The 13,249-nt window shown below is 41.0% G+C and overlaps 2 protein-coding genes across 2 annotated transcripts in view; both read right to left on the bottom strand.

The window, feature by feature from the left end:
• The window catches only part of LOC129839883 (zinc finger protein 420-like), a 148,959-nt gene that overhangs the window by 77,054 nt on the left and 58,656 nt on the right, over nucleotides 1–13,249 (bottom strand). The window lies entirely within an intron of this gene.
• Nucleotides 668–6,418, bottom strand: LOC129839941 (zinc finger protein 544-like). The gene is made up of 2 exons (XM_055907668.1): nucleotides 5,801–6,418; nucleotides 668–2,715 (listed from the first exon to the last, which is right to left on the bottom strand). The coding sequence occupies exons 1-2, from the start codon at nucleotides 6,027–6,029 to the stop codon at nucleotides 2,276–2,278; spliced, it is 669 nt and encodes a 222-aa protein (XP_055763643.1). The 5' UTR covers nucleotides 6,030–6,418; the 3' UTR covers nucleotides 668–2,275.

A 13,249-nucleotide genomic window follows, 5' to 3' on the forward strand; every position in this document is an offset into this window, starting at 1 on the left:
TTTCTCTGTAAAACATTTAAAAAATCGGACATGTTGGCTGGATTGACAAGATGTTTATCTTTCAAATGCTGTATTGGACTTGTTAATGTGTGAAAGTTAAATATTTAAAAAAAATAGATTTTGAATTTCGCGCCCTGCAGCTGTTGTCATTTTCGTTCCGATTTCGGGCTTGCACCCCAAACAGGTTAAGGTTAGAATCAAGAAATGCAAAAACTCCATTCATCTAGATATTAGCAATATCCCCAAAATATAATGAACAACATCTAGATATTAGCAATATCCCCAAAATATAATGAACAACAGAGGGTTTATACTTCTATACCAACGCATTCAAAGCTCATAATCAAAACACAAATTGTATAGTATTTATCATCTTGCCGTGACGTGACTATCATTAATCTGACGACTGTTTATTTATTTGATCAAACTATGTTGAATTGATACTCAATTATATTAATCATGAAACAATTAACTCATTAGGAATTTGGGGCACCACGGGAACAGTTGTTTAATGAGTTACCGTCTCCCGAATTATCTCAAGAATATATAGATATCATAACAGTAACTAATTTAATCATTTCCTCATTTCAGTATCATTGTGAACGTCGTTGACTTCTTGAAATCGGTACAAACCCAAGTCTCACTGATCATTACCGTACCACACAAATTGATTTTATAATTTATTTACTAACAAATGAAATGATAACATAGGATACACAAACACACACGGTATAGGTTATTGATTGGAAACTTAATACGACGACAACAAGTCCCTAGCGAACTAACACAATATGACACTTGTTACACAAGATGGAAAGTTAGAGAAAGAAAGAGACGCAACACTTGGATACATTTGGGAACTATGCTCACATTAGCCCTTAATACCTTGCCCCAAACTGCCGCTCTTCTGGGTAAGAAGTAAAGCATGTATTTCCGCGTTGAAGTTCTCTGTCGGGTATCACTGTTGGGCCCTTCGTGGGCCGGGTTCCCGCTTGATTAGAAGGGTTCAGTTGGGCCCTTCATGGGCCAGGTTCCCGCTTGATGAGGAGGGTTCAGTTGGGCCTTATCTCTGTTGGGCCCTTCATGGGCCGGGTTCCCACTTGATGAGGTTCCTTCTTATTTCGGTTGGCCTTCTCCAGTCATTCTCAGGTGTTAAGCTCTGATTTGTCCACAAAATGTCACAATGTCCTTCTTCTTAGTTGTCTGATTACTTTGCACTCGTTCTGGAAGAGTGGTGTCCTGAGGACGGCTAAGCAGACGTGTCGGTGATCCCAGAGTGGTGTCCTGAGAACAGCTAATTAACCGTAGCATTGATTGTTAAGAGGTTCCGTTGTCTTCTTCGTGTGTTGCGTTTCGGGGGGGGAGGGGGCTAATCGTAGACCTCAGCTACAGCTCGTGGTCCTCCTAGTCTGATATGATCATTCTTAACTCAATCTTTTTATACCCTCGGGGAAAACGGAGGCATTTTTCGTCATTCTGACCCGCTCTCCGGGGCGAGACTAGTTACAATCTTTTTATACCCTCGGGGAAAACGGAGGCATTTTTCGTCATTCTGACCCGCTCTCCGGGCTCCCTGGGGCGAGACTAGTTTACGAGGCAAGGTATCAGAATTACTATCTCGTTAGAGAACTAAAATCACAATCCTATCATCACAAAAACATTCTCTTTATCCTTGATATTTTCTACACAACATAAAGAATGTAAACCTGATATACACTGTGTAAAAGCTCTTGGAAGTTAATGCTTTCATTAAAACTTATTTATAACAATTTTAATGACATCACAAAATAGACATTACATTTTCCATATTCCATCTCTCATCGTTCCCAACATTCAGATGTTGGAATATATTGTCCCAGTGTCCATTGTTTGATGTTCAAGTTTTTGGGGCATCAAGAATCTCTCGGTAACAAAGAGACATTCCAGTCGCCCAAATTAGACCCCAAAAGGAATAGTCTGCTGCCTACAATTTACTATCGACATGACGTGTCATAAATGAGGTGTCATAAAAGAGGTGTCATAAAACCCCCACATCCCTCCCTCCTCTATTGAACGCTGGATCCACTGTAACCTGATCCTTGGATCCTCACAGGGGAGTCATGTCAACAGTATCTCCAGATGAAAACTAAAAGTAGGTCTATTTCAATAATGATTTCATATAAACAATAATGACTTCAAATAAACAATATGATTTCATTTGGCAGAAACAAAAAACCTAAATTCTCAGGTCAAAAACATAAGTCAGAACACAGCCTCTCTATTCTCTCATGTGATTTCAGGTCCTCTGACTGGGAAAATGTCTTCTCACAAAGAGAGCAGTGGTAAGTCTTTTCCTCCTTAACCGGTTAAATCTCTGTCCACACTGGGAGCAGCGGTAGGGCTTATCCCCTACTGCGTGTGTCCTATCATGCACATTCAGGGCCCCTAACTCTGTAAAACTCATTCCACATATGGAGCATTGGTAGAGCTTTTCGTGTGTGTGTGTCCTCTCATGGAGTTTCAGAGTCGTTAACCACCTAAAACTCTTTTCACACTGGGAACAGTGGAAGGGCTTTTCTCCTGTATGTATTCTCTCGTGTGATTTCAGGTGTAGTAATCGGGTAAAACAATTTCCACAGTAGGAGCAGTGGTGTCGTCTCGCTGGTTTGGGTGTTACTGGGTCTGGTTCCCCTGAAGCACTCGTTCCGCTGTCAGAGTGGGAGTCTGGTCTCTCTCCTGCCAAAGACAAACAGATTATTTAGTTAAATACTTAGAGACCTGAATAAAACTTCTACATGATAAAACTGGCTCCATGTTAGAGGAGGAGCCTGGTGAAGAGCTCCGGTCTGAGTAACTGACTGACGCTGCTCCCTCTGTGACATCGCTGCTCCCCTCTGTGACATCGCTGCTCCCTCTGTGACATCGCTGCTCCCTCTGTGACATCGCTGCTCCCTCCTTTTAAACTACTGCCCAGCCTTTCTGAACTGCCTGGCTGAACAACACCTTATCATCTGAAGCTGTGGTAGACCATCACTACTATTGTTATAATATCAGGTTAAGTCCCCGAATTACATCATGATTTTAAAGTATTACTCTGCTGTTTTTTTATTCATGCCGCCCTTCAGTCCTTGATTTTCCCTCAATAAGTCTAAATAATGATATAAAGTTGTTGGATACATTTTCAGTTTGTTTTGGTTGTGTTTCAGAGGATGTTGTACCCAACAGAAATGAATGGTGTTGGGTTCTGAGAATATGAAATATACTTATTCATGAACATGAGGGAGAGAGGGTAATGTATAACGTTTACATTATATCAGGGATCCTATTGGAAGAGATCACATGTGGCAGGCATTCATAAGAGGAGAGAGCCATGGATTAGTGATGAAGGGGGGTCGAGGTCAGGCATTGATAAGGGGAGAGAGCCATGGATTAGTGATGAAGGGGGGTCGAGGTCAGGGCAGGCATTGATAAGGGGAGAGAGCCATGGATTAGTGATGAAGGGGGGTCGAGGTCAGGCATTGATAAGGGGAGAGAGCCATGGATTAGTGATGAAGGGGGGTCGAGGTCAGGCATTGATAAGGGGAGAGAGCCATGGATTAGTGATGAAGGGGGGTCGAGGTCAGGTCAGGCATTGATAAGGGGAGAGAGCCATGGATTAGTGATGAAGGGGGGTTGAGGTCAGGGCAGGCATTGATAAGGGGAGAGAGCCATGGATTAGTGATGAAGGGGGGTTGAGGTCAGGGCAGGCATTGATAAGGGGAGAGAGCCATGGATTAGTGATGAAGGGGGGTCGAGGTCAGGCATTGATAAGGGGAGAGAGCCGTGGATTAGTGATGAAGGGGGGTCGAGGTCAGGCATTGATAAGGGGAGAGAGCCGTGGATTAGTGATGAAGGGGGGTCGAGGTCAGGCATTGATAAGGGGAGAGAGCCATGGATTAGTGATGAAGAGGGGTCGAGGTCAGGGCAGGCATTGATAAGGGGAGAGAGCCATGGATTAGTGATGAAGAGGGGTCGAGGTCAGGCATTGATAAGGGGAGAGAGCCATGGATTAGTGATGAAGGGGGGTCGAGGTCAGGCATTGATAAGGGGAGAGAGCCATGGATTAGTGATGAAGGGGGGTCGAGGTCAGGCATTGATAAGGGGAGAGAGCCATGGATTAGTGATGAAGGGGGGTCGAGGTCAGGTCAGGCATTGATAAGGGCAGAGAGCCATGGATTAGTGATGAAGGGGGGTCGAGGTCAGGCATTGATAAGGGGAGAGAGCCATGGATTAGTGATGAAGGGGGGTCGAGTTCAGGCATTGATAAGGGGAGAGAGCCATGGATTAGTGATGAAGGGGGGTCGAGGTCAGGTCAGGCATTGATAAGGGCAGAGAGCCATGGATTAGTGATGAAGGGGGGTCGAGGTCAGGCATTGATAAGGGCAGAGAGCCATGGATTAGTGATGAAGGGGGGTCGAGGTCAGGCATTGATAAGGGGAGAGAGCCATGGATTAGTGATGAAGAGGGGTCGAGGTCAGGGTAGGCATTGATAAGGGGAGAGAACCATGGATTAGTGATGAAGGGGGGTCGAGGTCAGGCATTGATAAGGGGAGAGAGCCATGGATTAGTGATGAAGGGGGGTCGAGGTCAGGCATTGATAAGGGCAGAGAGCCATGGATTAGTGATGAAGGGGGGTCGAGGTCACGTCACGTTAAGGGAGGAAGAAAAGTGTATGGCCCGTATTATTTAGTGTCCAGTAAAGGGCAGTAAAGTGAAGTAAAGTGTAGTAAAGATACAATGCTTGTACAGATGTTCAGGAGGAGGTTGTTTGTCAAATGCAGCTGGATTGACCCTCTGGGAAGAATAAACTGGTTCAGCTTTTGTCCGTTGGGTTTTAACTCTGAGAATTAGAACCTAACAACGGTAAATAATGTATTGTGTCATACGAGTCACTCAAGAATAGAATATGTTTCTGAACACTTTGTGGATGCTAACATGATGGGTTCGGTAGGTAGCCTGGTGGTTAAAGGGGGGGGGGGGGGGCAGGTAGCCTGGTGGTCAGAGGGGGGGCAGGTAGCCTGGTGGTCAGAGGGGGGGCAGGTAGCCTGGTGGTCAGAGGGGGGGCAGGTAGCCTGGTGGTTAGAGGGGGGGCAGGTAGCCTGGTGGTTAGAGGGGGGGCAGGTAGCCTAGTGGTTAGAGCTCTGGGCCAGTAACCAAAATGTTGCTGGGTCAAATCCCCGAGCTGACAAGTTAAAAATCTGTCGTTCTGCCCGTCCTTCTGCCCTTGAACAACCCACTGTTCACCGGTAGGCCGCCATTGTAAATAAGAATCTGTTCTTAACTGACTTGCCTGGTTAAATAAAATCATTTTGGGGGGATAATCATGAATGGATCATGAATAATAATGAGTGAGAAAGGTAGAGCCATAAATATCATACCCCTTATTGGTACTTAAACGTTGTATATCTCCACTGTCCTAATGAACAGATAGGGGAGAGTAGCGGAGGGCTTGAAGGAATGGAACAACTCTAATTCAGTCTCCACTGTCCTAATGAACAGACAGGGGAGAGTAGTGGAGGGTGTGAACAAATGGAACAACTCTAATTCATAGACAGAGCTGTGGATGCAAGGACCCACCATGAGATCAAAATGATTGTTTTAAACACGGTTTGATTCAAATACAGTGTTTGTTTACATTGTTTACACCCAACGGAGCTTTACAAGCTTATATTTGGGGTTCTGGTGAGGAGCACATTTCAGTGCAATGCCCTTTTGGCTTTAACACCACACATTAGTTCAACAACTGCAGAGTTTCTGGCTGTGTTTTTAAGACAGTACTCACTGGTGTTAATCAGATCTTCAGTCTCCTCTTCCTCTCCTTCATCTCCCAAAACATCCTCCTCTTCTTTGTTCAAAGTTACATCCTCCTCTTCCTCCTTTTTCATTCTGAAAGCTTCTACCTCCTCTTCTTCCACTGTGACAGCCTCTATCCCCTCTTCCTCTTTCACTCTAAAAGGTTCTTTCTCTTCTTCCAATGTGATACTGATAGCCTCCTCTTCCTCCTCTTTCATTCTGAAAGCTTCTCCTCTCCTTTTACTGTAATATCCCCCTCCTCTTCTTTCATGACAATGTTCAGTCTCAGAGCTTCTTTCTCCGTCCAGCAGATCCCCTCTTCTTTAGGAGGAGAGTAGCTTAGTGATGAGTACATGGTCGGGCTAGCTGGCATTAGCGATAAGCTTAGTGCTAGACTCAGTATTTTCAACAAATGTGTACATTTAACAAGCAAATTACTTGAAGTTAAATAGTAGATACGTAAAGAGGATTGTGTTAAAAACACCGAGCTCAATATACACAAAAATGGTCCACCGAGCTTGTTTTCGGTTGTTTGTTGGCTACCAGGCTACGGAGGTGGTTGAATGAGTCAGTATCCGTGTTGTTGAAACAGCTTCCGGTGTCGTGTGGTCCACTAGATATGACGTCACCATCTGAAGACGCATATCGCTGTCAGCTGACTGGAATGGGTAACGCAGTTTAGAAAAATATTCACTACATTGTTTATTAATTTAAAGATGAGCAAATATGTTTTCTCTGACTTCTTACAGCCAATACTTTCGTCTATGCAGACCTATAGCTACATGTGAATATGTACATTATGAATATATAATGATAGAATAGTTTAATACAGACCTGTAGCTACATTATGAATATATACTGGTAGAATAGTTTAATACAGACCTATAGCTACATTATGAATATATAATGATATAATAGTTTAATACAGACCTGTAGCTACATGTGAATATGTACATTATGAATATATACTGGTAGAATAGTTTAATACAGACCTGTAGCTACATGTGAATATGTACATTATGAATATATAATGGTAGAATAGTTTAATACAGACCTGTAGCTACATGTGAATATGTACATTATGAATATATAATGGTAGAATAGTTTAATACAGACCTGTAGCTACATGTGAATATGTACATTATGAATATATAATGATAGAATAGTTTAATACAGACCTGTAGCTACATGTGAATATATACTGGTAGAATAGTTTAATGCAGACCTATAGCTACATGTGAATATGTACATTATGAATATATAATGGTAGAATAGTTCCGTGTAGCTCAGTTGGTAAAGCATGTACATTATGAATATATACTGGTAGAATAGTTCCGTGTAGCTCAGTTGGTAAAGCATGTACATTATGAATATATAATGGTAGAATAGTTCCGTGTAGCTCAGTTGGTAAAGTATGTACATTATGAATATATAATGGTAGAATAGTTCCGTGTAGCTCAGTTGGTAAAGCATGTACATTATGAATATATATTGGTAGAATAGTTCCGTGTAGCTCAGTTGGTAAAGCATGTACATTATGAATATATAATGGTAGAATAGTTCCGTGTAGCTCAGTTGGTAAAGCATGTACATTATGAATATATAATGGTAGAATAGTTCCGTGTAGCTCAGTTGGTAAAGCATGTACATTATGAATATATACTGGTAGAATAGTTTAATGCAGACCTGTAGCTACATGTGAATATGTACATTATGAATATATAATGGTAGAATAGTTCCGTGTAGCTCAGTTGGTAAAGCATGTACATTATGAATATATATTGGTAGAATAGTTCCGTGTAGCTCAGTTGGTAAAGCATGTACATTATGAATATATAATGGTAGAATAGTTCCGTGTAGCTCAGTTGGTAAAGCATGTACATTATGAATATATAATGGTAGAATAGTTCCGTGTAGCTCAGTTGGTAAAGCATGTACATTATGAATATATACTGGTAGAATAGTTCCGTGTAGCTCAGTTGGTAAAGCATGTACATTATGAATATATAATGGTAGAATAGTTCCGTGTAGCTCAGTTGGTAAAGTATGTACATTATGAATATATACTGGTAGAATAGTTTAATGCAGACCTGTAGCTACATGTGAATATGTACATTATGAATATATAATGGTAGAATAGTTCCGTGTAGCTCAGTTGGTAAAGCATGTACATTATGAATATATATTGGTAGAATAGTTCCGTGTAGCTCAGTTTGTAAAGCATGTACATTATGAATATATATTGGTAGAATAGTTCCGTGTAGCTCAGTTGGTAAAGCATGTACATTATGAATATATAATGGTAGAATAGTTCCGTGTAGCTCAGTTGGTAAAGCATGTACATTATGAATATATAATGGTAGAATAGTTCCGTGTAGCTCAGTTGGTAAAGCATGTACATTATGAATATATACTGGTAGAATAGTTTAATGCAGACCTGTAGCTACATGTGAATATGTACATTATGAATATATAATGGTAGAATAGTTCCGTGTAGCTCAGTTGGTAAAGCATGTACATTATGAATATATATTGGTAGAATAGTTCCGTGTAGCTCAGTTGGTAAAGCATGTACATTATGAATATATATTGGTAGAATAGTTCCGTGTAGCTCAGTTGGTAAAGCATGTACATTATGAATATATATTGGTAGAATAGTTCCGTGTAGCTCAGTTGGTAAAGCATGTACATTATGAATATATAATGGTAGAATAGTTCCGTGTAGCTCAGTTGGTAAAGCATGTACATTATGAATATATATTGGTAGAATAGTTCCGTGTAGCTCAGTTGGTAAAGCATGTACATTATGAATATATAATGGTAGAATAGTTCCGTGTAGCTCAGTTGGTAAAGCATGTACATTATGAATATATATTGGTAGAATAGTTCCGTGTAGCTCAGTTGGTAAAGCATGTACATTATGAATATATATTGGTAGAATAGTTCCGTGTAGCTCAGTTGGTAAAGCATGTACATTATGAATATATACTGGTAGAATAGTTCCTGTAGCTCAGTTGGTAAAGCATGTACATTATGAATATATAATGATATAATAGTTCCGTGTAGCTCAGTTGGTAAAGCATGTACATTATGAATATATATTGGTAGAATAGTTCCTGTAGCTCAGTTGGTAAAACATGACGCTTGCAACGCCAGGGTTGTTGGTTTGATACCCGCGGGGGACCAGTACGAAAATGTATGCACACACTAATGTAAGTGGATCTGCGTCTGCTTTAATGAATAACATGTTAAACAATTAAGACCTAATTCAGGACGTAACTCCAATCTTGACAATATAATGTCAGTTGCATGTGCACGGAGGTGGCTGACTAGCTGCTGTTGTTGAAGAAGCGTCCAAGATTACGTGTCACGCTGGTTTTATGTACAAAAGGTATATTTGTTTAGACTACACCTAATAGAGAATCGAAAAGGCATTTCACTGTATTAAATTATATTTCCTTTAATTCAAAGTCGAAATGCAAAGAACTACCTCTCTACCAACAATCTACATGAACCCTTCTAGTCTGACTAGATTCTACAGAACTACCTCTCTACCAACAATCTGCATGAACCCTTCCAGTCTGACTAGATACTACAGAACTACCTCTCTACCAACAATCTGCATGAACCCTTCCAGTCTGACTAGATACTACAGAACTACCTCTCTACCAACAATCTGCATGAACCCTTCCAGTCTGACTAGATACAACAGAACTACCTCTCTACCAACAATCTGCATGAACCCTTCCAGTCTGACTAGATACTACAGAACTACCTCTCTACCAACAATCTGCATGAACCCTTCCAGTCTGGCTGTATACAACTACAGAACTATCTCTCTACCAACAATCTGCATGAACCCTTCCAGTCTGGCTGTATACAACTACAGAACTATCTCTCTACCAACAAAACCAAGAGTGTGCAAAGCTGTCATCAAGTCAAAGTGTGGCTACTTTGAAGAATCTGAAATATAAAATATATTTTTATTAGTTTGGTTTTTTGGTTACTACATGATTCCATGTGTTATTTCATTGTTTTGATGTCTTCACTATTATTCTACAATGTAGAAAATAGTAAAAATAAAGAAAAACCCTGAGGAGGTGTGTCCAAACATTTGACTGGTTCTGTAAGTATTCAGACCCTTTGCTATGAAACTCAACATTGAGTTTAGATGCATCCTGTTTCCATTGATCATCCTTGAGATGTTTCTACAACTCGATTGTCTATACAAGGACTCACAGTTGACAGTGCAAAAACCAAGCCATGAGGTCAAAGGAATTGTACGTAGAGCTCCGAGACAGGATTGTGTCGAAGCATAGATCTGGGGAAGGGTACCAAAACATTTTGGCAGTATTGAAGGTATCCAAGACCACAGTGGCCTCCATCATTCTTAACTGGAAGATGTTTGGAACCACAAAGACTCTTCCGATAGCTGGCCGCCCGTCCAAACTGACCAATCGGAGGAGAAGAGCCTTTGTCAGGGAGGTGACCAAGAACCCGATGGTCACTCTGACAGCGCCCCAGAGTTCCTCTGTGGAGATGGTTATGCTTTTGTAAGGTTCTCCCATCTCTGCAGCAGTCCACCAATCAGGCCTTTATGGTAGAGTGGCCAGACAGAAGCCACTCCTCAGTAAAAGGCACATGACAGCCCACTTGGAGTTTGCCAAAAGGCACCTAAAGGACTCTCAGACCATGAGAAACAAGATTCTCTGTTCTGATGAAACCGAGTTTGAACTCTTTGGCCTGAATGCCAAGCGTCACGTCTGGACGAAACCTAGCACCATCACTACGGTGAAGCATGGTGGTGGCAGCATCATGCTGTGGGGATGTTTTTCAGCGGCAGGGACTGGAAGACTAGTCAGGATCGAGGGAAAGATGAACGGAGCCAAGTACAGAGAGATCCTTGATGAAAACCTGCTCCAGAGCGCTCAGGACCTTAGACTGAGGTGAAGGTTCACCTTCCAACAGGACAACGACCCTAAGCACACAGCCAAGACAACGCAGGAGTGGCTTCGGGACAAGTCTCTGAATGTCCTTGAGTGGCCCAGCCAGAGCCCGGACTTGAACCCGATCTAAAATCTCTGGAGAGACCTGAAAATAGCTGTGCAGCAACAGAGAAGAATGTGAGAAACTCCCCAAATACAGGTGTGCCAAGCTTGAAGCGCATTCCCAAGAAGACTCGAAGCTGTAATCGCTGCCAAAGGTGATTCAACAAAGTACTGAGTAAAGGGTCTGAATACTTATGCAAATGTGATAATTCAGGTTTTTTTGCAAAAATATCTTAAAACTTTGTCATTACGGGGTATTGTGATGTCAGTAGGTGGTATTTTGTGTAGATTGATGCGGGAAAAAACGATTTAATCAATGTTAGAATAAGGCTGTAAATTAACAAAATGTGGAAAAAGTCAAGTGATCTGAATACTTCCCAAATGCACTGTAAATTCAGAACGGTATATAATTGATTGTACCATGAAATAAATGAAGTTCCCTTCAGGGTGTAAAACAAAATAAATAATCATATTAGTTTAAATGGTGTTTCTTTGTTGATGAGGTTGGCGACCCCCTCTGCTCTTAGAGTTAAAGGAAGAAAAATACATTAGGCCTATCCACTTTATTTGTAATGTTTCATGTTCAAGATCAGTTAGATGTGTTTCTTGTAATAAACATATATCTGACAACAGTTTTTTTTTTGTTCAGTTTATTCCGTTTCAAGAGGATTTAGTTGTATCAGTCATTGGTTTCAGTTGACAGTCTGGTATTATGACATCATTATTAACCCTTCAAGTCTGGCATTATGACATCATTATTAACCCTTCCAGTCTGGTATTATGACATCATTATTAACCCTTCCAGTCTGGTATTATGACATCATTATCAACCCTTCCAGTCTGGTATTATGACATCATTATTAACCCTTCCAGTCTGGTATTATTACACTATTGTACTTGTGTCTATGAGCGTCTATGTAAATGTTGGTGAGAATATGACATAACATGGAGGACATTAAGCTAAGAGACAGTTTGATCAGGATTAACATAATAACATGGAGTCCATTAAGATAAGACATTTTGATCAGGCAGCAGCTAGAAAGGATTGACCTTCAGAACATGACACACAACACTAAACCATTGAAGCGCACACATTCAGTGTGCAGGACAACAAATTTAATTTGAAATTTGATTTGATTTTGAGATACTTTTGTTACCCTTTCCAGCTTTATGCAAGTCAAGAACTCAATCTTAGGTCTTTTGAGATCTCTTTTGTTCAAGGCATGGTTCACATCAGGCAATGCTTCTTGTGAATAGCAAACTCAAATTTTGTGAGTGTTTTTTATAGGGCAAGGCAGCTCTAACCAACATCTCCAATCTCGTTTCATTGATTGGACTCCATGTTAGCTGACTCCTGACTCCAATTAGCTTTTGGAGAAGTCATTAGCCTAGGAGTTCACATACTTTTTCCAACCTACACTGTGAATGTTTAAATGATGTATTCAATATAGACAAGAAAAATACAATAATGTGTGTGTTATTAGCTTAAGCACACGGTGCTTGTCTACTGTTGTGACTTTAACAACAGAATGGCTTCAACAGAAGAAAATACGACTTCTGGAGTGGCCCAGTTAGAGTCCTGACCTCAACCAGATTGAGATGCTGGTCCAAAATTCCTCCTGACTGTTGTGCAGGTCTGATCCGCAACTACAGAAAACATTTGGTCGAGGTTATTGCTACCAAAGGAGGGTCAACCAGTTATTAAATCCAAGGGTTCACATACTTTTTCCCACCCTGCACTGTGTGTTCAAACTAGACATGAAAACATATAATTGTTAGTGTGTTATTAGTTTAAACAGTCTGTGTTTGTCTATTGTTGTGACCTACATGAAGATCAGATCAAATTTTATGACCAATTTATGCAGAAATCAAGGTATTTCCCAAAGGGTTCACATACTTTTTCTTGCCACTGTAAGCCTATTTTTAATTAAGTAAGCAAAAACACAAATTCTCTGTCAAAAACATAAGTCAGAACACAGCCTCTCTATTCTCTCATGTGATTTCAGGTCCTCTGACTGGGAAAATGTCTTTCCACAATTAGAGCAGTGGTATATCTTCTTCTCGAGTGTATTTGTATGTATTGTTTCATGCTCTTTCAGGTACCTTAACCGGGTAAATGTCTTTCCACACTGGGAGCAGTGGTAGGTCTTATCTCCTCCTGTGTGTGTCCTGTCATGCTTATTCAGGCTAATTAACTTGGTAAAACTCTTTCCGCACAGAGAGCATTGGTAGTGCTTTTCTTGTGTGTGTGTCCTCTCATGCTCCCCAAATGGGTAAAATGCTTTCCACACAGGGTGCATTGGTATGGCTTCTCTCCTGTGTGCACTCTCTCATGCTGTTTCAGGTTCACTAACCCACTAAAGCTCTTTCCACAATGGGAACAGTGGTAA

The sequence above is a fragment of the Salvelinus fontinalis genome, chromosome 40 (assembly GCF_029448725.1).
Source record: "Salvelinus fontinalis isolate EN_2023a chromosome 40, ASM2944872v1, whole genome shotgun sequence".
Classification (NCBI taxonomy): Eukaryota; Metazoa; Chordata; class Actinopteri; order Salmoniformes; family Salmonidae; genus Salvelinus; species Salvelinus fontinalis.